The 21,905-nt window shown below is 53.9% G+C and overlaps 1 protein-coding gene across 1 annotated transcript in view; it reads right to left on the reverse strand.

Annotated features, from left to right (window-relative positions):
* Positions 1-684: 684 nt before the first annotated feature.
* The window catches only part of PGBD5 (piggyBac transposable element derived 5), a 90,395-nt gene continuing 69,174 nt past the window's right edge, over positions 685-21,905 (reverse strand). Inside the window, exons 4-7 of the mRNA XM_057736582.1 lie at positions 13,145-13,325; positions 9,826-10,023; positions 3,970-4,075; positions 685-2,589 (exon numbers count right to left, since the gene is read on the reverse strand). Of these exons, the coding sequence (XP_057592565.1) occupies positions 2,394-2,589; positions 3,970-4,075; positions 9,826-10,023; positions 13,145-13,325 (681 nt within the window). The 3' untranslated portion in view covers positions 685-2,393. The remainder of the gene's footprint in view (positions 2,590-3,969; positions 4,076-9,825; positions 10,024-13,144; positions 13,326-21,905) is intronic.

Below are 21,905 nucleotides of genomic sequence, written 5' to 3' on the forward strand. Positions count from 1 at the left end.
GGACCTGCCAGCCCTCACACCCAGGGAGGTACGGAGCCTGGTGTGAGTTTTAACCAGTCACTCCACCTCCCATCTGTGGGCGAGGTCCGGGTCCCTGTAGGTTTTCCTAATCAGTGCTTCCTATCACTTTGTCCTCCTCCTGGAAAGAGAAGAGAAACTGCTCTCATCCTGAGAGCTGGTGCGGTCGCCGCAGCCTCCACTAGAGACCCAGCTGCACTGCCACCCTCTCAGTCATTTAGCAGAAACCAGGTGGCCACCGGCTTAAGCTCAGAGCACTCAGAGGGTGTAATTACTCTGTAATTACTTAGTAATGTGAAGTCACCCACGACTGGTCACAGCCGCGCCTCTCGTGTTGAATCAGAACGACACACAGCCTAGGAGAGGACGGACCACCAGGCTGGGAAGGTGGCAGAGACACCTACAATACGACTAAACACTCATAGAACTAGGCATCCTTATACGTTTCTATAGGCCACCCTTAGCTGGATTTCTCTTCTAACTGCTCATTGGTTCATGACACCTGAACAGTCAAGATCATATACACTGGATTATACAAGAAATCGAGACTTTAAAGAATAGCCCGATTTTTATCCCTGACCTTTTAAACAAACTCACGTATTAACAAAGAGTCAACATCTAAATAGACTTTTATTTTTTTTTTCTTTTACTTATTTGGACAGAAAAGAAAATTCATCAGCTTTCATTAGAGTCTCCCTAAGTGTTGGAAACGCATTAAACTCAGAAATAGTGGACCTTGTAGAAAAGCATCACAAATTAAAAATAGATTTCTCCATGTGGTAAAAGTGCTTTCAATCCAATTAAAGGACACGGCAAAGGTGTTTTGAAACACAATTTAAAATTTAGCCTACAATCCGTGGCATCGAATTAAAACCACAGGGCGAGGTGACCGTCGTGAACCCGGGCACAGACATGATGTGAGTTGGGAACATGCCGCCGGCAACACTTTTAATTAACTGAGCGACAACAAGGAAGAGTGTCCCAAAGCCTGAGTAGAGGAGGTTTATCTGTAAAAATAAGGGGGCGACATAAACTGGGTTGAAGGGGGATCATGGAACTCCAGAAATTACTTGTGTCTTGTCGTGGGGACAGCCAGACCAGCCGACCACCCTGGCCGAGGTCTCCCAGGGAGATCCGTGGACCTTGGTTCAGAAAAGCCCCAGGTGTTCCGGGAAGTGAGCAAAGCCCTTGCTGACAGCCGGGCTCGTCACGTAGGCCTTCAGGCTGGTGGTGAGCAGGTCCCTGGCCCACAGGAATCACGCCCAGCCCAGCTGGTACAGCTGGTGGGTTTGCCAATGCCCACCACACCATTTCAAGGGGTGCCGTGAGGCTGGCTGACACTGTCTGGTGACCACACGAGGGAGTTAGCAAGTGGTCATCCACAGAGACATTCTGTTGTCTCAACCATGCTATGTATTTTCCAAAACAAGTAATTCTGCCAATGATGATGTTTGTGCAAAGCTCAAGGCCCGCAGGCCCCCAGGGTCTGATGGACGCGGGGTGCCCTTTCTGGCCCAGGCCTAGGCCCGTGATCATGCAAGGAGCCACGACAGGGTGGGGTGGGAGGGTGAGATGGAGAGGGCAGAAAAGAAGAGGGACATTTCCTTTTACAGAAGATCTTAAGCAACAGTAAGAAAATAAACTGAAGATATATTTAAAAATAAAAACCAGCATCACACTTCACTGCCATTCTGTCACCATTCTCCCTTTCTCCCCGTCCACCAGCCACACAGGGACGGGCAGGGACATCTTGTGTACGCATCAGAGTGCCCCACTCCCCACACTGTCACTGCCTCTTAATGGTGCCTGGTTGTGTTTCTTCTTCTACGAGCCCTGTTTTAAGCTGCCCGTCTGAGGCAAACGCTCGAAAACTCTTGGGGCTCCCACACACACCTGAGCAGTCCCAGCCGCGCAGGGCCCACCCGGCTCGCTTCCCATCACCTGCAGTCACAGACAGGTGTCTTTCCATCTTCACCAAGCAGAACGCAAACCGGCTTATCTCAGCCCGTCCCTGGCGCCCCCGGTGGCAGCAGCCCTCCCACGTCCTCTGTGCTGAGCGGGCTCTCCCGCGGGGAGAGTGCCATGCCCCACGCTGGTGGCCCGGAGGGTCTGACGCGGGGCCACACCTGCCGGTGCTCGCTCCGAGGCAGTGGCCACGCTCCGGAGGGAGGCCATGATCGTCCTTGCGTGGAAAGCGGGATGGCGCCGTCCTCCGACCAGGCCCGTCCTGGTCCCTCCAGAGGCCCCGAGCACCCCTCCCGGGCCGCAGCCACAGTGCAGGGCGTTTCCGGGTCTCTGGCCCGCAGGTGGGACGTCAGGCTCCCCCTCCCCTCCCTGGACCTGGTCCTTACCTAACCCAGGCCGTGCCCTCGGCATCAGAGGCTCGGAGAGGTGTCCTCCAGGCCCAGCAGCTCTCGCACAAGTCTCTCTCCGAACTGGGCCCGGCTGTACCTCTTCACGTGGTAGGCATCCGACATCTTGTACAGGATGTAGGCGTTATTGATGGCGATGCTGATGCCAAACCAGAACACCTGCTGCCAGGTCTTGTTTGGTTTATGAGAAATGAAATACCTGAGAGGACAGAGGGTAAGAGAGGCTGACTCCGACGGTGCCGGGGGACCCAGTGCAGGAGGGAGATCCCCCGAAGGCCTCCTCGGGTCCGCGAGGCGCCGCAGGGGACGCGGGGGCGGGAATCAGGCTGTGGGGGGGGGCATGGGGCGGCGGGGTGGGGGGCAGCTCTGAGGCTCGGTCTCACCCTCTTCACTGAAAGATGAAAACCCTCCCTCTCAAAGGATCAGGGGGAGGAGGTGGGTCACCGCAGGGCACACTGGATCCAGAGGCCAGGCCTCTGCGGTGCGGCCCGGAGCCCTGGAGGGAACAGGGCGCCGGGGCTTCCCTGCTCACCGCGGGCCCCGCTCCCCTGCGGCGCGTCCTGCCTCCTCCGCCCGCGTCTGCCCTCAGCCCCGCGCACGCCTCTTCCCCACCCCCACCTTCCTTCACACGGGGACAGACATCGCCCCAGGGAAGCCTCCTCTGCCCCCGAGACTGCGGATGGTGCGCCCCCCACAGACCCCCAACTCAGGACCACCCCCGTGCCGCGTCCTCCGTCTGCAGGTGCGTCTCTGCACCCTGCGCGCCAAGTACTGGAGGGTCAGCGGGCTCGGCAGCACCGAAGCGCCCGCCCAGGGCGGCCCGCGGGGCCCGCCCAACGGTGCAGAGTCCCCGGGCACGGCCCGGCGAGGCACGGGCACGCCGCGGGCCCCACCGAGAGCGCCCAGTGGCTCCCTGGGGAGCGCGGCTCCCTCTCACACCCGGGCTTTTCCAGGAGACCCAGGTCCTTGGGTCGCCCTCCCCCCCAAGCAGCAGTGCGGGAGAGGTCGATGACCCCCAGGGAGGGCTGAGAAAACGCCCTCCACCTTTCGGGTTCGTCCGACCCTGTTTCAGGCGTGAGGCTCAAGCCTGGTCATGCAACAGTCAGATCGAGGTTCAATGACAACCATCCCTTCCGCGCCTATGGTGGACCCAACAGCCCCCTGGAGACAGCGCTAGGGTGGGTACACGGCCACGCCCACGCGCCAGGCGCGCGGCCCACACCGTGTGTGCACTTACGATGACACCACACCTAAGCCCGCACCTGCACGCGAGATAACTAAGCAGGCAGTGCTGGAACACACACCGGCCAGGCGGTCTGCGGGGGGGGGGGGGAGGAGCGGCTCGGCTGGAGGGACACAGAGGGGGTGGGGTCTGGGGCGGGGGAGGGGGCCGGAGAGCGTGGCGGTGCAGGAGGCTGAGTACTGGAGGAGGGGGCTGCGTGGCCGGAGCCCGGGGGGAGGCCGGGCTGCGGGCTCAGGATTTTCTCTCTCAGGGTCTTCATCTGTCGACTGTGAAAGCGGGGAAACTGACCACCCGGCAGCCCCTCTGCTCCCGCGGCCGGGGCGCCCACTCACTTACTTGCTGTACTTGTCGTCGTACTTGCAGATGTAGCTGAGGTGCGCGGCAAAGGCCTCCACGGCCAGGGGGCAGGGGATCCCCCCGCTCCTCCGCTTGATGATGACTCCTGCGGGGAGCAGACCGGACGTCCGCACTGAGCCGCCCTGCACAGCCCCCTGCAAAACGTGCCCCTCTGCACCCTGCCTGCTTGTCAAACGGACGGCAGGGGAGGAGATGGAGAAACACCACCACTGACACCTGTCACTGCAGCGTCGGGGGAGCCGAGGAAAACACCGAAGTCGGGTGAGTGCAGGACACCCGGCCACGGCACGGGCCACAGCAGGGACCACGGGTGGTGACGGCACAGAGGCGGCCATACGTGGAGAGGGGCTGCTGCACCCGATGGGGCCTTGAGAGAGGAAGCGGGGCTCAGGGCTCGCGCCCCCCACCCCACCCTCCACCGGGCTCCAATCCTTCCGCCACAGTCTGAGCGCGACTGGGAGCAGGTGGCCACCGAGGTCAGGGAGCCGCGGGTCCTTTCTGCCGGTCTGCCGCCTCCATCAAGGCAGAGCGTGGGACTAGAGGCTCAGAAGAACCAGCAGCTGCCCCGACCCCGGGCTCCCCCATGCTCCCCCCGTGGACAGAACCCTTTACACCCCGCTGCTCCTGCAACTCACTCTCTCACAGGCCCTCAAATGCCCTTTCCTCCTAAATACAAACGTAACCGTGTCCCAGGGCCACTGCCAAAGTCACAGCAAGATTCACACGTCCCACCCACCGGGTGTGAGAAACAAAAAGAGATCCGTCGGCCCTCTTCAGCCTGCTGCCCAACAACCTGTTTTCCAAGACCTGCCCTGCCAGGGGGGATGTCCACTGTGCCCCCAGGGGTGACATGGGGGACTGGGAAGGATGCACGTTCAAGGGTGGTCGGGATCACATAGGGTTTCCTCTGAGCAGCCTCCCCCCAAAGCATGATGTGATTAGGAGAGCAGTGCCATTGTTTTAAGGGATTAGTTCAAAGGGCTGTGAATGTCTAACATTACTTAAATGGGCACAGTTGAAGTAAAAACGGCCCCCACTAAGGGAAAGCAGAAGACGAGAGTCACACAGGCTCATCTGCTGAGACTGAGCCCCAAGCCAGGATCTTTTTTTTTGGTCTCCCACATCCCGCTCCCCAAATACTGATTTTTCGCACTGCAGAAGTACCTGGGGATCTTGTGAGACTGAGAAGCCAGGCCCCACCCCCAGAGGTGTGGTCTGGGGACACCGGGGCAGGACCCAGCAACATGCTTCCTAAAGCCTCCAAAGCTTTAGCACCAGGCCTCCTCCTGGCCAGAGTGTCCTGGGCCCTGCTTGCTTAGGGATCCTCTCTCCTTAGGGATCCTCTCTCCACTCAGAGAGACATTCTATTGCCGGGGGACACAGCCGCACACGCGTCCTCCAAGACTGGCCTCTCCGCCTCCAAGGAGGGCTGTCTCTCTGCAACACGCCTCCTGAGAGGACCTGTCCTGGTGCCTTAGCTCACGGTCCCACCCTAGCTTATGTCCAAGAGGGCAAGCACCCCAGTTTCACATCCCGGCCCAGGCGCACAGCCTTGGCAGGTTTCCCACCTCCAGCTCCATTTTAATTTGCTGGACTTTCAACTACAACCTCCTCTGGGACTAAGGAGGCCCCTGCAGGACTCCCCGGAGTCCACGTGGGTATGAGCAGGTCAGACCATCCCATGATGAAACAAAATCCCCTCCGTTCTTTTCCCAGAAGTGGAGGATGACTCACTCTGAGTCACCAGGGATCCCAGCGGGTTGGGCCCACTCTCCAAGCGAGGATGGACGACCAGGGCGTGGTCTGGCCGAGGCCCTGGGGCTCCCCGCCTGCAGCTCCGGAGGCTGCCTTCAGCACAGCCAGGGCCTCCACCATCCCAGCACACCCAGCCGTGCGAGGCAGCTTTCCCTGTTTCCTTCCCATCCCTTCACACGTATTAACTTAACATGAGGATTGCAGCTGGAAATCTCAGGAGAGCGGCTTCAAAATCCAGGTGTGTAACAGTCTCTTTGAGCATTTCCCCAAGTTCATAAACCAGTCCACCCTCCTCCCTGGTGATATTTGGATTTCAGATACTATTCCAGCTGGAAAGGGTAAGACGGCTGTCCTGTAATATCCTTGTCTGAGAAGTGAAGCTTTAGACATTGGAAATATTGACAAGAGGTTATGTGATATTTATTGTCTCTGCTGACGTCATAACCAGGAAGGCTGTGTTCCCCCTGGGGCACCCTGTACGTTTACAGCTGTGTGTGACCCTCTGTGCACAGCTACATGCTACGTGTCTACCTCTGTGACACTGTAGGTCCACATGGGCCTATGGGAGAACCATGTGTCTTCATGTTCCAGGGAGATCTGTCACCTGCCTCCCCCAGGCTTTTTCTGGCTGAGCTGACATTCTCTGAGTTCTTCTGTAAGTCTGAATGAATGTGTCCTTCTGTACATCTGAAGACCTGATTCACAGACCCATGTAGACCTTCCACACTTGCATCAGCCTCATGGAGTCTGAACCCTAAGTGGGCAAAGAGGGAGATGGTAGACTCCAAGTGGATTTTGGAAGAAAAACAAAAGGATGTAGTTCTCGATGCGGATGTCCCTGGATAAGTGACAGCATGTAACTTAAAAAGCCTGCATATGTGCACACTCTGAAAGAGGGCTCATTTACATCCGGATTCCCTTAGAATCCAGAGTAAAGAATAATAAATCAATCCTTACAAGTGTTCATAACTAGTTACATGTTTTCTAAACTTCGAAATTCTGCCCATCATTTAGAAGAGCATGTATGGTCACAGTGGAAGACAGCATAAAGCTGAGAAGCAGTCTTTAGAATATAGGAGGCTTGGTCATCTGGGTGACATTTAAAATAAGTAGGGATATTGAGAAAAACAGCCAATGATCTTAATATGTGATAAATGAGGCATTCAAAAATCATACAGGTAGGGACATCCCTGGTGGTGCAGTGGTTAAGAATCCACATGCCAGTGTAGAAGACATGGGTTTGGTTCCTGCTCTGGGAAGATCCCACATACCACAGAGCAACTAAGCCCATGTGCCACAACTACTGCAGCCCGCGTGCCTAGAGCCCGTGCTCCACAATAAGAGAAGCCACCACAATGAGAAGCTTGCACACCGCAATGAAGAGTAGTCTCCAGTTGCCACAACTAGAAAAAGCCTGGGAACAGCAACGAAGACCCCAACGCAGCCAAAAGAAAAAGAAAATAAATTTCAAATGCCTTGTAAACTGTTCTATACAGACTGAGTAGAATTGCACGTAGAATTAACTCATGTTCAATAAGCCTGATTCTTGTATGTGTATCAACAATAAAAGTTGTCTGTGATAAATTTATTTAAAAAATAAAGTAATTCTCTTTTAAAAATAAAATAAAATAAGTAGGGAAGAAAAGAATTTTTTGATAAATGGTTCAGGTACAGAGGTGGGGGGCTGTTTGGTCAAGCAACCTTTGCCACTTAATTTAAAAAAATAGTAGCAGCCCAACTGATGCCACATACCAAAATAAATCCCAAGAGGATGACTGCAAAGATTACAAAATCACACTATAAAACCATCAAATGAACTATACTGACCTGGCCTTGGGACCGAGTAGGGGCTTTCAGGCATGAGAGCAAGTAACATGATTGACAGCTGTGCCTATGCAGAAATGAAAACCCTTTTTATGGTAAAAATACTGGCCATGAATACAAACGAAAGGAAAACAAATGCAGAAAAATACCTGCTATAGGCATGAAATTTGCTATGTTGAATGAATGCTTTCAAGTTCATAAGACAAATACTTCACATGCAAAAAAGAGAAGAAATCATTGAAAATTAGCTAATAAACATATGAAGAGATGTTCAACCTCGCCAACAGTCACGGCAATTTCTATTTAAAATTTCGTAGCATTTTCAGCCATCATATTGACAAATTTGGGAAAGAAAAAAAATAGTGTTGATAAAGCAGGCGGGATCTCGGTCCCCTGGTAACCCACCGCAATGGTAAGAAGTACAGCCTTTTGGCAACACAGCATCAAGAGCCTTAAAAACGTTCAGACCCTCTGGCCCAGCAGTTCAACTTTTAGATTTATTTTGAGGAAGTGATCAAAGATGTACCTGAAGATTTACGTACGAAGATCTTCACTATATCATTATTCATATTAGGAAAAATGACCATTAATAGGGGGCGAGATAAGAAAGTTATGGTGCATCTAAGGATGGAATACTAGGTGGTTTTTAAAAATCACGCCTTTGAAGTACACTGAAAGGAAAAGCATCTCCCTTCATTAAGAAACGAGGCCCTAGGATGCGGACCAGGAAAAGGATTCCCAGTGGGGGGCGAACGGCCACACAGCCTCCGTTCTGTAAGCCCCCAGGGCCGCACCCAGGGTCTCCTCTCACCTGCTGGGCTCACCGTGTCCACAGGCCTGGGGGAAGGGAGCCCAGGGGCCTGGAGGTGGGGGTCAGTTTGTGGCCAGGCTGCGGACACACTCCTTGGGATTTTTAAGGGTGTCTAGGATTGGGACTTTATGATGTATAATAGAGTACACACTTTAGAAAAGGAACTATCACTGAATTGAACACAAACACTACTTTCAGCATATTTAAAAATCAACCCCCCCCCCCAATTTTCTCGTCTTCCCCCGTCAACAGCCTCTTGCATCCTTCCCTTGGTGTCTGATTTAAGGGTCCCAATCCTTGATATCGGGGTTTTCAGGCTGGTCATCTTCAACCCTATTGCACGCTTCTCCCTAACCTCCCCAAATGCAGTCTTTTCTCTGCTACCTCATTTCACCAAGCTCAGACAAGCGTGACATCCTGCTTTGAGGCTATCACTTAAAATAACTTGGTGGGAAGCAACTCCCATGCCCTAAACCCACACCTGCTCCTAGAGAAGCTCTGGCCCCACCCTGAGCCCCAAGAGTGAGAGGGCAGAAGTCCAATTCAGACTGGCCTTCAGCTGACAAGGTCAATTCCAAGCCTCCCCTCTAAGTGCCCTTGACATAGCACTCGAGGGGAGTGGCTTTCCCCACTCCCTACACCTAGTGGGGTAACGACACCCACATGCTTGAGCCCCTCAATTGTAATCTCCACTGAAATGTACCGCAAGGGATGGGAATAAATGAACAGGAGACACTAAATACACACACACCACACATACACACACGCACAGCAATACACACACACCACACCACACCCCACCCATCCCGAGCTCCTTGGCAGTGTTCCTCTAATACAGAAGAGGAAAGATGTCTTAATGTAAAGGAACACAAGGGACTTTTCAAATATGCTACATGACTGTAAATACTGTTGAAAAGGGTCCCTTTGTCACTGCAATTTCCTTTTCTGCTGTTTACTCATGTTTAGGCTGTACGTTACCTTAAATATAGACTGCTTGCTAAACGAATCCCCTTGTTATGAATGGATTTTAAATCCCAAGGAAAATCAATGATGATATAAACTGAACCCCCCAAAAACCCAAGCAAGTGATGAACTTCTAAGGAAGACACTGAAAAGATGAGAATGGTTGACGTTTTCCCCCTCCATCAGAACAGATTTTTCACAGAATCCCAAATGATGACGTGATCACGGAGCCAATGATCACACCACATACAACCTGGGGGACCTGCAAATGCCGGCCTCACGGCGTCTCTTAACGGCTGGCGAGTCCCGGGCAAGTTGACAGCCTGTGGGCCCAGGAAGCGCTCGCCTCCGCGTGAGAGGCAGCAACCGCCACCCGGTGGCCCAGAGCAAAGAGGGGCAGGGGTCAGTCCGACTCTGGAGCTCACGGCTGACGGGGGCCCCCGGCTCCCCCACACCCCCGCCCCGGCGTCCACCGTGCCCACCTTGCTGCACGGGCGAGTAGGCGTTGGTCAGGAAGCGGAAGTGCCCCTTGTTGTACCAGCAGATCAGGGACATGCTCCCCTTCATCCGGATGCTGTGCTGGCCCCGGGCGGGCGGCGTGGCCGGGCTGCTCAGCATGGACGGCGGCAGGCCGGTGCAGTCACTCTTCCTGGAGCTGAGCAGGCCGCAGCAGTAGATCCCTGCGGGCACACGAACCGCACGGCCTCAGGGCGGCTCCCCCCCCCACCCAGCCCCAGGCTCGCCCCCCAGGACCCCTCTAGAAGAGACGGTGAAGTCTGGGGGCTTCCATCCCAGATGTGCTGCCCACCCCCCACTTCTGTACGTATCTAGGATCACAGGGTGCAAGCAGGGCATCGGCAGTAACAGCAGCAGTTCTCACGGCCAGAGGGCTCGCTACCTGCCAGCACAGGCCTGAGCCCCTGGACTCATGCTCCCGTCTGTTTCTAGAAACTTCTGAGCTCATATGATGCACGGGAACTGCAGGCTCCCGGCTGGGTGGGCAGAGACGGGCATCATTAGCACAGGTCTGTCTGCTGTTTAAGCCCCACTGAGCTAGTCACCCTGCCCCTCTCACCAAGCCTTGCCGCCTGCAGGGCACCCGGGCAGCCCCACCTGCGTGCAGCCAAGTGAAAGGCAGAGGGGGGGAGTCATCGCACGACAGGCGCTATGTAGGGCCCTGCTGTGCCGTAGGCGCAGGCCCCGTGGGTGGCGGAGCTGCCTGGGGTAGGCGCTTGAGCGGGGCCTCCATCGCCCAGGATGTCCCATGGGGCAGAAGGCCCTGCGAGCAGAGACCAACAGGGACAAGGAGGCTTCTCTAAATTCCACTGAGGCTCAAGGTCTTTCCCAGCCCTCCCTGTCCGTGCACTACCCACCTCCAGCTGTGGGGAAGCCCACTCCTCCCCATGCCCGGAGGGGACGTGAAGTGGCACTCTGACTAAAGACCTGGGAGCAGCCTGCCCTCTCCTGAGCTCACCGACACTACAGGCACACATCCCAGGCCTACGCTTCCCTCACCACTGCACCCTCCACCCCATGCTGGAAGGACGGCTGATGACTTCCCGTCCTCCTGCCGCCCCAGGAGCCGCAGTGGGTGTGGGGTAAGACCTGCGGGGGGTGGCTGCCCAGTCTTGCTGCCAAAAAGAGGAGGGCTCCCCCCTGGCTCCCACCTCTACAGATCCAACTACCCAGACTCCACTGGTCTGGAGATTTAAAAAGAAGAATCTGTCTTCAACACAGAGAAGAGATTAGATGAACGAGGATAATGTTTTAAATCGCCCACCGGGCTCGGCGAACACAGCCACCCGAAGAGCAGCTGCATCCTCCTAACAGGGGAAGAGGAGGACACAAGTTTATTTATGAAAACAGCGATTCTTAGGCGAATACCGTTCCTGGCTGTTATTTTACAAAGCAGTCTCTGTGCGCCCAGGAGGGCCAGCCAGACTCTCTGCTGTGACTCCGTCTTCAACCCCGGCTGCCCTGCCCGTTAGAACCCCCTGGGGCAGCAGGCCAGACAAGGCAGCCAGAGCCCTGGGGGTGGGGGCAGCCGTCCACGGGCGACGTGGAGACCACCTCCCCGCGTGTCAGTCATCAGAGGGGAAGCCCAGGAGGTCGTGTGGCACGGCTCACAGCCTCCGATGCGTCTAGCAAACAGGCGATGAAATCTTCCCCTGCTCTCGGGAAAACTCAAATTCCACGTCTTCTTCTTCCCACTAGAAGACTCTCCTCCATCCTGCCCTAATTCCCTGCTGGGGAGGGCCCCCTTCCTCCCTGAACACAGGCCGGCAGACCAGCTCTCAGGGAAGCCTCTGGAGCCCTCGCTCTCACCCCACCAGCCCCACCAGCCCACGTGCTACAAGCGGGTCCCAACTACACCCCATGACGCTCGGTCCAGGTTATGGGGATACACATGGCGTGGGGCAGGGAGCAGGCCTGCAGGGCACATGAACGCTGTCGGGGAAGTTCTGGGAACACCGGGGGCTCCATGCACGTGACTGCTGCACAGGCAGGCCAGTGGGCACGGCAGCCCTGGCTCTCACCACACGCTCTGACATGGGGACCCAACGTGCATCAGGACCGCTTTTCTTCAACTTGACTTCAGCGGCCCCTCTTCACATAGTCTGATCTCTCCACACTGAATTCTCTCAATAATTAAACCCTGAACCCTGTTGGGACCAGCCTTTCAGATGACTAAAACGTAGCCCAGGCCGGCGGGAGCACAGGGTCCAGGCTGAGGCCACAGGTCGGAAGCTGTGGGCTCCCCACTACTTGAGAGGGCGTGGTTTTAAGGTCAGACATCAGATCTGTTGCTAAACAACAGGTCTGCAATTCCAGTGTCTGGAGGGGCTGGGGGTGCGGTTTATTTCTCCCGAGGAGACTGGATATAAATCCCCAACGTAGGATGAAGTGAAGGCAGATGCAACCTGCCATGGGGCTTCCTGACTCAGCCCAGGTCTGTTTCTATAGCCCCATTTCTGCCAGAGCCGTGAAGGCGTGCCCCATTTTTGCAACAAATGAACCAGGCATCTTAGCACTGAGGGGAACTAACACCTTTCTGAGGCCCATGGTACTGCCGCCTGTAATTCAATGCCCAACGGGAAGGGGCCGCATTACCGACTGGGGCAGGGGGTGGAGAGTTCAGACTTCTAACAGCTTTCGCAGGAGCTGTGCCTTGGTGCTGCGGATTTAATATTTGTGCCCCCGCCCACCCAAATTCCTATGTTGAAAACGGAATGCCTGAGGCAATGGTATTTGGAGGTGGGCCTCTGGGAGGTGCTTAGGTCATGAGGGTGGAGCCCTCGTGAATGGGATGAGTGCTCTTATAAAGGCGGGCCCACAGAGCTCCCTCGCCCCTTCCGCCACGTGAGGACACAGGCAGCCGTCTGCAACCTCACCGGACCACGCTGGCACCTGATCTCGGACGTCCAGCCTCCAGAACCGTGAGCAGTGCATTCCTGTTGCCTAGAAGCCACCCCCTCTCTGGTACTCTGTTACAGCCGCCCGAATGGACGAAAACACTAGGAAAACTCCCGGGATGGCCTCGGCCTAACCACAAAGGACACAAGGAGATGCGCCCCGGAGACCTGTACTGACCTGTCCCCCAGGCCACGCGCCTGAGACCCCCGGTGCCTAGCAGAGTGCGGCAGGCAGCAGGCTGGCGTGAGCTGCTCCCCCAGGAGAGGGCCTCCCCGCCCGGCATCCTGGGCTCTGGGCGGCCCACCACACGCCTGCACCCCCAGCCTCGCCCACCACTTCTTGGGGGGGGGGGGCGGCACATGCAGACCCGCTCCCCACGCGACAAACCCTGCTTTTCAAACTCCTCAAACAGGGTCAGGCTGGTGATACTGGGCCCCGTGAAGATGATGTAGTTCTTCCCGGCCGCGGTCCGGCACAGGCTCCGGGCCACCATGCCGTGCAGCTGCGGCTTGTTCTTCAGTGCGTCCAGCCCGTCGGGGCCCCCGCCTTCCTTCAGGTGGACGTAAATCTGCATCAGAAACACACAGGGGTCAGGGAGCTCACAGCAGGGTCAGGTGGGAGCCCAACCATTCTGGAAGCACAAGCTGATGTCACCGGGGCTGGGCACGTGTGGGAAAGGCATCCCTCCTCGGGCCACCGGTTCCACAGACCCCACCGGCCCCAGCACCTCCAAGGCGCACAGAGGCCGGTCACTCCCAAGGCTGCCCTGCAGCCTGGCGCCACAGTCCAAGACACTGCGGTTTGGAAATGTCAAGGTAGAGAAGGAAAAGGTCAAACAGTTACAAGTAATGAAGCTGGCAGCTGAGATCAAATGCAAACACATCCCCCCGTCCTGAAGCACAGGAGTCACGGTCACGGTAAACAGACGTAAAGGCTACTTCACCTGTAAGGGAGAAATGTATCTGTGCACTTCCCGTTTGAATACCGCTTTTTAATTCACAAAGTACGTCCACAATTAACCCCTTACTCTTTACAGTAACAACCATGTGGGCAGAAGGGGTAGTGTTCACTCCGTACTGCAGAGGAAGAGACGGGATCAGGGATTTAACACTCACCTGATTCCCAGGACCAGCAAAGAGGATGTGCTGGAATTAGTACACAATAATTTTAAACTCTCTCCATGAACATCTTCCAGGGACATCATCTAAGAGGCAGACGCAGGAAGTGGAACGGAGTCAGGAAGTGCGTGGTCCTCCCTATGGCTGACGGAGCCACAAAGAATTATCACGTGGCTATTCCTGTCCTCCTTTAGGGAGAAGAGCTCTTCTCATGGAACGTTCTGGGCACCCTTGCTGGCAGTGGTTCACCAGCTCACGGTGCCCACCGGGCCTGTCACACTGCCCAGGGACCACGCTGATGGGCAGCAAAGCTCACCCTGACTGTCCTCTGAGGCACAGAACCGCTGAGTGCAGGCCTGTCCCTGCAGGCCGAGAACCACCGGGATGGAGCACAGGGAGGGTGGCAGGGCCATGGGACTGCCCTCGGGGAAAGGGCTGTGGAAGGTCCCTCGCAAAACACAGTGACTGGTGTTCCTGAGGCAGATGGAGAGCAGGTGGTGTAGGTCTGACTCTAAAAGCAGCTCATCCTCGAGGGCTAATTCTGTCCTGAACACGCACCCGAGACGTCCCCAGGGACGTTGCCTGGCGGGCAACGGTGGGATCGCGCGGCAGGACCCCAACACTTCATTTTGGGGCCTTTATGCCTTTACCATCTCAGTTCCAGAAGGAACCTCTCTGATAGAGGGTAAAACACGGAGACAGAGAAGCCAGTCGTCTCGGCCACGTGTCACGTGCGGCTGTGGCAGAGGAAGGACATTTTCTCAGAACCTGCCTTCTCTCCTTCAGCAAAGCCCAATCCTGTGGCCACCGCCATGGGTTTCTGCACCCAAGGCCAGCTCTGACCCACACCCCCTCCCAGGTATCCTGCCTGGACTCCTGGCATAACCATGCTGGGCACTGCATCCCCAAACCTATCTTAGGACAGTCACTTTTGTCCCATATGTCCCTCAAAAGGAAATCGTCCACACACACCCAGGACTCTCACCAGGGAACGGTAGGTGCGCTGCTGGAACCTCTCAGCCCCAACCCTGATAACACCCCACACAGTTTCCAAAGTACCCCCTGAGAGATGGGCAGCCCCAGGCATATTCTACCAGAGGCAGGCATCATTTCATAGGATTAAATGCAAAATCCTGCAACCAAGTTCACAACATTAAACCGCATCTAGTACAGGATGCAAGAAAAGTGACTCAGCAAGAATACTTTTGGAAAACAAACACTAACCCCTTGGAGATGGCCAAAGGCAGCCCTCAGATACCACGACTGGCCTAAGTGATCTTGACTTGCATTAAAAACCAGGGTGGTGACCGTCTCATTCTTCCCTGGTCACACCATCATCGGTTCTCCAGGACATCACACTCTCCAGGGTGTAAAGAGAAGGGTGGTGGTCAGCCTATTAGTTTGCTAAAGCTGCCATAACAAAGAACCACAGAGAGGAGCACAGAGGAAGGACTCTAAGAACTCTTCTTCGGCTAGAGACCTGTGTCGTGGAATGATGATTCCAAGGTAGAACCGAGATGGATCTATATACACAGAAAACAGATCTGCGAGCCTCAGAGGCCTTGCTAACACTCAGAGCTGGCCACACATGGAACAGGTGGCCTCAGAGAGGCTCCAGGACAGGCTGATGGCCGCTCGAGAGGCCGGAGCTTCAGAGGCAGGGGGTGTATGTCAGTGTCAGAAGATGGTTCAGAACCACACAGATGCCAAATTCAGATGCCTCGACACAGCGGCACACAAGACAACCGCCCGCCCCCACCCCAGCCGATGAACTGCAGCCCTTGATTCACGAGAGCATGAGGCCTGGAGCGAGCAGGGCTAAGCGTGGCCATCACAGGGAGACCAACACCAGCAGAATAACCTTGCCCTGCTTAAGTCCTAACAGCAAAGGGTGCCAGGGTCCAAATTCAGAGAACAGTGCTTCTCTCCTGGATCTAATAATAACCTGGAGAGAATCACATCTTTCTCACCAACAGCTTTCCCAGCTGAGGGACTGGGTGAGCCAGAGCCTTATAAACTTGTTTCCAGCATAAAGTCAGTGTTTTGGAAGGTGGGGTATTCAGGCTCCCAGATACGAGATGCCTTCAAACCGTCACCCCTCTGACTTCCAGACCAGACTCAGCTGTACAGACAGGTGCTCCTCCCCACCCCCAGCCCTCCTCTGCTCTCTTTGGAAGCGTGGATGTCCTCGGGGTTGGCGGGTGGGGAAGGCGTGGCACGCAGGGGCTGTGCAGACCTGCCACAGTCCACGTTGGGACAATGCTGGGAAGGGAACCAGAGTGCCTGGCCAGGGGACAGCGGATCCCTCACATGTCCCCGAGGGACTGGCCAGGTCTGCTCACCACATGTACCAAGATACATCAGAAGGAACTAAAGGCAAGGGAGGGCCATCCTGCTCAGACTCACCGTCAGGGCAGCAAAGGGTCGAGGTACCAGCTCCAAGTTAGCAGCGATCTGCAGCCCTTCCCAGCACCCAGAGCTGCGAGACACCCACGGAGGTCGGGTCACAAAGTACCGCCCCTACTGCCCGGACCACAGACAAGGGGACACGTGCCACCGTCAGGGCAAACGCCACTGCTCTGCAAACAAGGCAGGGTCAGGACGGCACTGTGACTTTCAAGGATCCTTTGGCTTACATGGGGCTCTTCCTCTATGAAGAAGTATTTAAAATTATATCTTACAACTGCATTCGCATAAAGAGAAATACATGTTGAAGCACCTTCTTCAACTTACAAGTCTATTCTTTTTTCCTTCTGATTTTAAGAGACACAGAAACATTGTCATAGGCCCCTAAAGTGTTTGGCCCTCAGCACTGATCCCATATGCTGATGGAGCCGTCGGCCCCGGGCAGTGAGGGGAGCGAGGAACAGATGAAGGCTGGAAAGTGGTGGCTGAGGCAGGAGGCGTGCGGGCGGGATGCAAGAGTCCAGGTGTGGTCGTGCTGACTCTCAGGCTGAGGGCCAACCAGGTAGACGCCACACACAGAGGAAGATGTAAACCGGAGACTGTCAGGGAGAAGGATACAGGGGAAGAGTCGGCATGTGGGGATGACAGAGGCTGAGCCAGGCCCCTGGGGTTGCCGCCGGCATTCGGGGCCTGGCCGTGGAGGAGGGGCTCACAGAGAGACATGGAGGGGAAGAGGACAGCAGGGAAACCATGCCCAGGACAGGGAGGGAGGGATCAGCAAGGTCCAACGGCCCGGCTGGAAAGCAGTGACTGGGGGGCAGGGGACACCCAGAGGACTCTGGTGACTCCTCCAAGGTCACGGAGCTTGAGGCAGAACTGGAACAGAAATTCTAACTACACATTATTTAAACTCTGCTCTAACAGATGATTTCTACCTTCACACACACAGCTGTCCTCTCACACAACCTGTGAGATGTTTCTGGACAGATATCCACACTCAAGTGTAGACACACTGTGCACTTGCTACTTTTTTTATCGCTGGGTAACGAGTCACAAGCCTGGTGGCTCGCACAACACCCGCTCACACCCCGGCTCTGCAGGGCACGGGCGAGGTTCTGCTCAGGGTACCGCCGGGCCGGAATCGGATAATCCGTGTTGCTGGCTGTGTGCACCCCTGTCCCCCGCTGGCACGAGCAGGGGGGCTGTCAGTTCCGAGAGGCCACTGCCCTCCTCCTTCAGGGCCCCTCCATGCAGTGGAGGCTCTCTCGGGTCGAATCCCTCCTGTGCTTCCAAGCTCTTTGCCAAGAAGAGCCCTGTTCCTTTCAAAGGCTCACCTCGTTAGGTCAGGTCCACCTGGGATTACTTCCTTTTTAAAATCAGTGGATTTAGGACCATGATTAAATCCACAAAATCAAATTCCGTCCTCAGCAACACCCAGATCCGCGTTTGAGTGAAGAGCTGGGAGCACTTACACGGGGGCAGGAATCTGGGCATCGTCGATTCCGCCTGTCACCCAAGGGGGCATGGCGCTTCAACAGCCGCGTGCCTACGGACCTGATGGACCCAAATACTACTGCTGATGAAGGGAACACTCCCCCATCTCATTATTAAAACCAGCAGAGGGGTGATGGTGTCAACTTTATTCCCTGGGAAATAGACTCATTTCAATGCACAATGTACGTAGACCAGCAGTGACACCGCCCTACCCACACCCCTCACACGGGTGAGAGTCTGGGAGCATTCACCACTGCTGGGGACGCTGCCTTGCTACAGTCTTTCTGTGTGTGTGTGTGTGTGTGTGTGTGTGTGTGTGTGTGTGTGTGTGCATGCGCGTGTGCAAATATGTTGACTATATCCTTAAATGGTTATTTTGATATATTGGAATTATAGCTATTTTGAGACTTCTATGTTTCTGACGCTAAACACACAATCCAATTTAATCAAAAAAGACGAACTAAATATAATTATAGAAGAACTCCCCCATCAGAGTTACCCACGTGTAGGCCCACGTGGAACTCGTATCTGTTCCGGAGACAGCCCCGATCTCAGGTAGCGCTTGTTAATATGCACTGCGTTAACACCACGCCTGGAGATGACGACAGCCTCTTGCTCCCCTGGGATAACACATTTCTCCAAAAGCCATGACGTCTGGTGGTGTCACAGGACCATCTCAGATGCCTTAGCTTCATTTGTCCACGCGGGCAGGTCAGAACGTGGCGTTTCCCCAGATTCCAGCCAGTCTCTTCCCAAGGAGTAGACACAGCTGCTCCATGAGAAGGGGAGAGGTGAGGTCAGACATCTCCCTGTTCCTATCAGGAACTGTGGAAGAGGACTGAGGCTGAAAAGTGGCATCAATGTGAGTCCAAGGAGGGTCTCGAATTCTGGCACTCAGTACTAGAAGGTAATGTGAGTTTATCTTTAAAGTGAATATAAAACAGGATCTACACTGGGACTTCCTTGGTGGTCCAGTAGTGAAGACTCCGCCTTCCAGTGCAGGGGTGTGGGCTCGATCCCTGGTCAGGGAGCTAAGATCCCACACGCCTCCTGGCCAAAAAACCAATTGTAAGCAATACTATAAAAAATTCAGTAAAGACGTTAAAAATAGCCCACAACAAAAAATCTTAAAAGAAAGGACCTACATTTAAATAAGTAATAAAAATAGTAACCTCAAAAGTCCCAGCTGACAAGCATGGCTTCCAATGAACCGTTAACTGGCTGGTCAAAAGGCCACACGAGGACTCCACCTGCCCGACCAGTGCCACTGAGTCAGCTTGGTCCAGCACCCACTGCTCTGGGTTTGCTTTGACTGAATGACTTTAGCTGGTCTAAGATGTGAACCTGTACCCCTGAGTTGGATGAATGCACTTATAACTCTACAAAAAAAAATCGTAACCTTCCATGGTATCTTATCCCAACCACCAGCTGAAGACAGCCAGCAGATTGGTGCAGATTTGAAAGCCTGCCTTAAAGAATCCCATCAGTACCCTGAGAGAGGTAGCATCACTGAGCACCCACATACACCCATACACTGCACTGGGGGCCAAGGAAACACCCCCCACTTAAATGTGTAATTGCTGCCTCGCTGGCTTTTCAAAAAGCTCCCTCTCTCCATCCACACACGCGGAGAGCACCATTACATTAGAACAGCTCCTCCAGTGGATAGAGGCGAGGGGGAGCTTGCAACCCTTCGTAAAATGGAATTTGTGCTAGAGACTTTTACTATCTGAGCTACAAGCTTGTTTGACAAGTGTCTTCAGGGCAGAAAAATGTATCTTTCAGTTGCCAAACTTTTCATTTTTCCTAAGAAAGAGTTTTTCTTGCTCCTATGATTTATTAACTTTTCCATATACAGATTTAGAAAGAGGGGAGAAAATTTACTGATACATGACATCACATTTTGCCCCAGGATGTTATTACTAATGCTGTGTATTTTTTATTGATATCATAACAGAAAGACTCTTAGGAAACGGATTACAGTGGTAACACCTTGCGAGATGGCTGCACCACGGGACTCTCTACCTTAGCCCTACTTCTGAAATGCCCCAAGACCTCAAGAGGTGGGACCTAGTTCATTGCCTCCCCACCCCACCCCCGAAAAGAACACTGGTGACAGCTGCCATCATGGATGGACTCAAGGGTCATAGAGACGCACCAGCTGACGCTTCCGCTAAGCTGTCACTGGGCTTTGCTGGTCTTGACCACTGGCCCTACTTCTCTTGCAGAACAGGAGAGGATCGGGCTTCTCCACTGCTGGTGGAGGGCATATCTGGGGACGGGGAAGTCACTCGTTAGGGACTGTGACCCTTTGCCGGAACCTTTTATTCATTAGCGGTGCACGGAGCAGGTGGAGGTTGTAATCCTAGCGGTGGGGCACCCGCACAAGAGTACAGGGTCTGCACTGATGGAAACTATGCAGAATGAGCGCATGGAGATGGGTGGGGCTGTCACTCATGATGGGGGGGGAGGGATGGCCACATGTGAGAGCTATCAAGTTTAAAGGCTACTCATTCACCACGAGAGGAACAGAGTCCACCACCCAGAGACGGTGAGGGCACAAGACTGGATTCGATGGGCATGGGCTCTGCCAATTATTGGCTGTGTGTTTGGGGACAAGTTACTTTGCTCTGAGCCTTGGTTTCCCCATTCGTAAGGATAATCACACCCTCTGTACCTCACAAGGCCACTGTCTTTACGTGCACATCGTGTACACAGAGGTGATTTTTTTATGGCAAAGCTCCATGTCTGTGCTGCAGCCTCTACACACATGTGACTGTTTTAAATTAACTGAAATGAAGTACAATGAAAAATTCAATTCCTCAGTCACACTGGCCAAGTACTCGGCAGTCACATGTGGCTGCCGTGGTGGAGCCCAGGGATACAGGACATTCCTGTATCACCACGGAACGTTCTACTGGATGGGCTGCCTTACGCCATCCTTGGCTCACCAGTCCGGTTTTCCAGTGAAGTCTCCATGACATCATTCTACTGATGGTTTTCACGATCAGTGTGTTCTCACGTCCCCTCTCACCACAACCATGGCCAGGAAGGGCTTGTGCACTGAGACTCTTCTCTGTCCTGTCTTCTACAGCACCTTCGGCACTACAGACCCTTACAAGAACCTTGCTTTGTTTTATCCCGAAGCTCAAATAATCAGTGAGTCTGTCTTTCAAAATGATGGATTGCAGGGAAAACTCTAATTCGAAAAGGAACATGCAACCCAATGTTCACAGCAGCCCTATTCATAATAGCCAAGACATGGAAACAACCTAAACGTCCATCGACAGGTGGATGGATAAAGAAGATGTGGTCCATATATACCATGGGATACTACTCAGCCATAAAAAGGAATGAAATGATGCCATTTGCAGCAACATGAGTGGACCTAAAGATGATCATATGAAGTGAAGTAAGTCAGACAAAGACAAATACCATATGATATCACTTATATGTGGAATCTAAAACTGATGCAAATGAACTTATTTACAAAAGAGAAACAGACTCACAGACATAGAAGACAAACTTATGGTTACCAAAAGGGAAGGCGAGGGAGGGATAAATTAGGAGTTTAGGATTAACATACACATATGAAATGTCCAGAACAGGCAAATCCAGAGAGAAAGTAGATTAGTGGTTGCCTGGGGCTGAGGGAACAGAAAATGAAGAACAGCTGTTAAAGGGTATGAAGTTTCTTTTTGGAGTAATGAAAAAGTTCTAAAATTCATTATGGTAATGTTTGCACAATTCTGTGAATATGCTAAACATTAAAAAAAGAACTTAAAAAGAGAGAGAGAGAGCCTTAGAGGGCCAGGACGGGGAGGATGGGGGTAGTCGTGGGAGGGAGGGGATATGGGAATATGTGTATAAATACAGCTGATTGACTCTGGTGTACCTCAAACACTGGTACAAGAGTGTAAAGCAATTATATTCCAAAAAAGAGCCAAAAAAAAAAAAAAGAGAGAGAGACTAAAAAAAAAAAAAAAAAAGACAAACCAATTTGCATTGTTTAAACCTTGTTTAGACCCTGAGTTTTAAAAATACACCATAGGGAATTCCCTGGCAGTCCGGTGGTTAGGACTCGATGAACAAAAAGGACCTACTGCATAGCACAGGGAACTCTATTCACT

This window comes from Hippopotamus amphibius, chromosome 5 (assembly GCF_030028045.1).
Source record: "Hippopotamus amphibius kiboko isolate mHipAmp2 chromosome 5, mHipAmp2.hap2, whole genome shotgun sequence".
In the NCBI taxonomy this organism is placed as follows: domain Eukaryota; kingdom Metazoa; phylum Chordata; class Mammalia; order Artiodactyla; family Hippopotamidae; genus Hippopotamus; species Hippopotamus amphibius.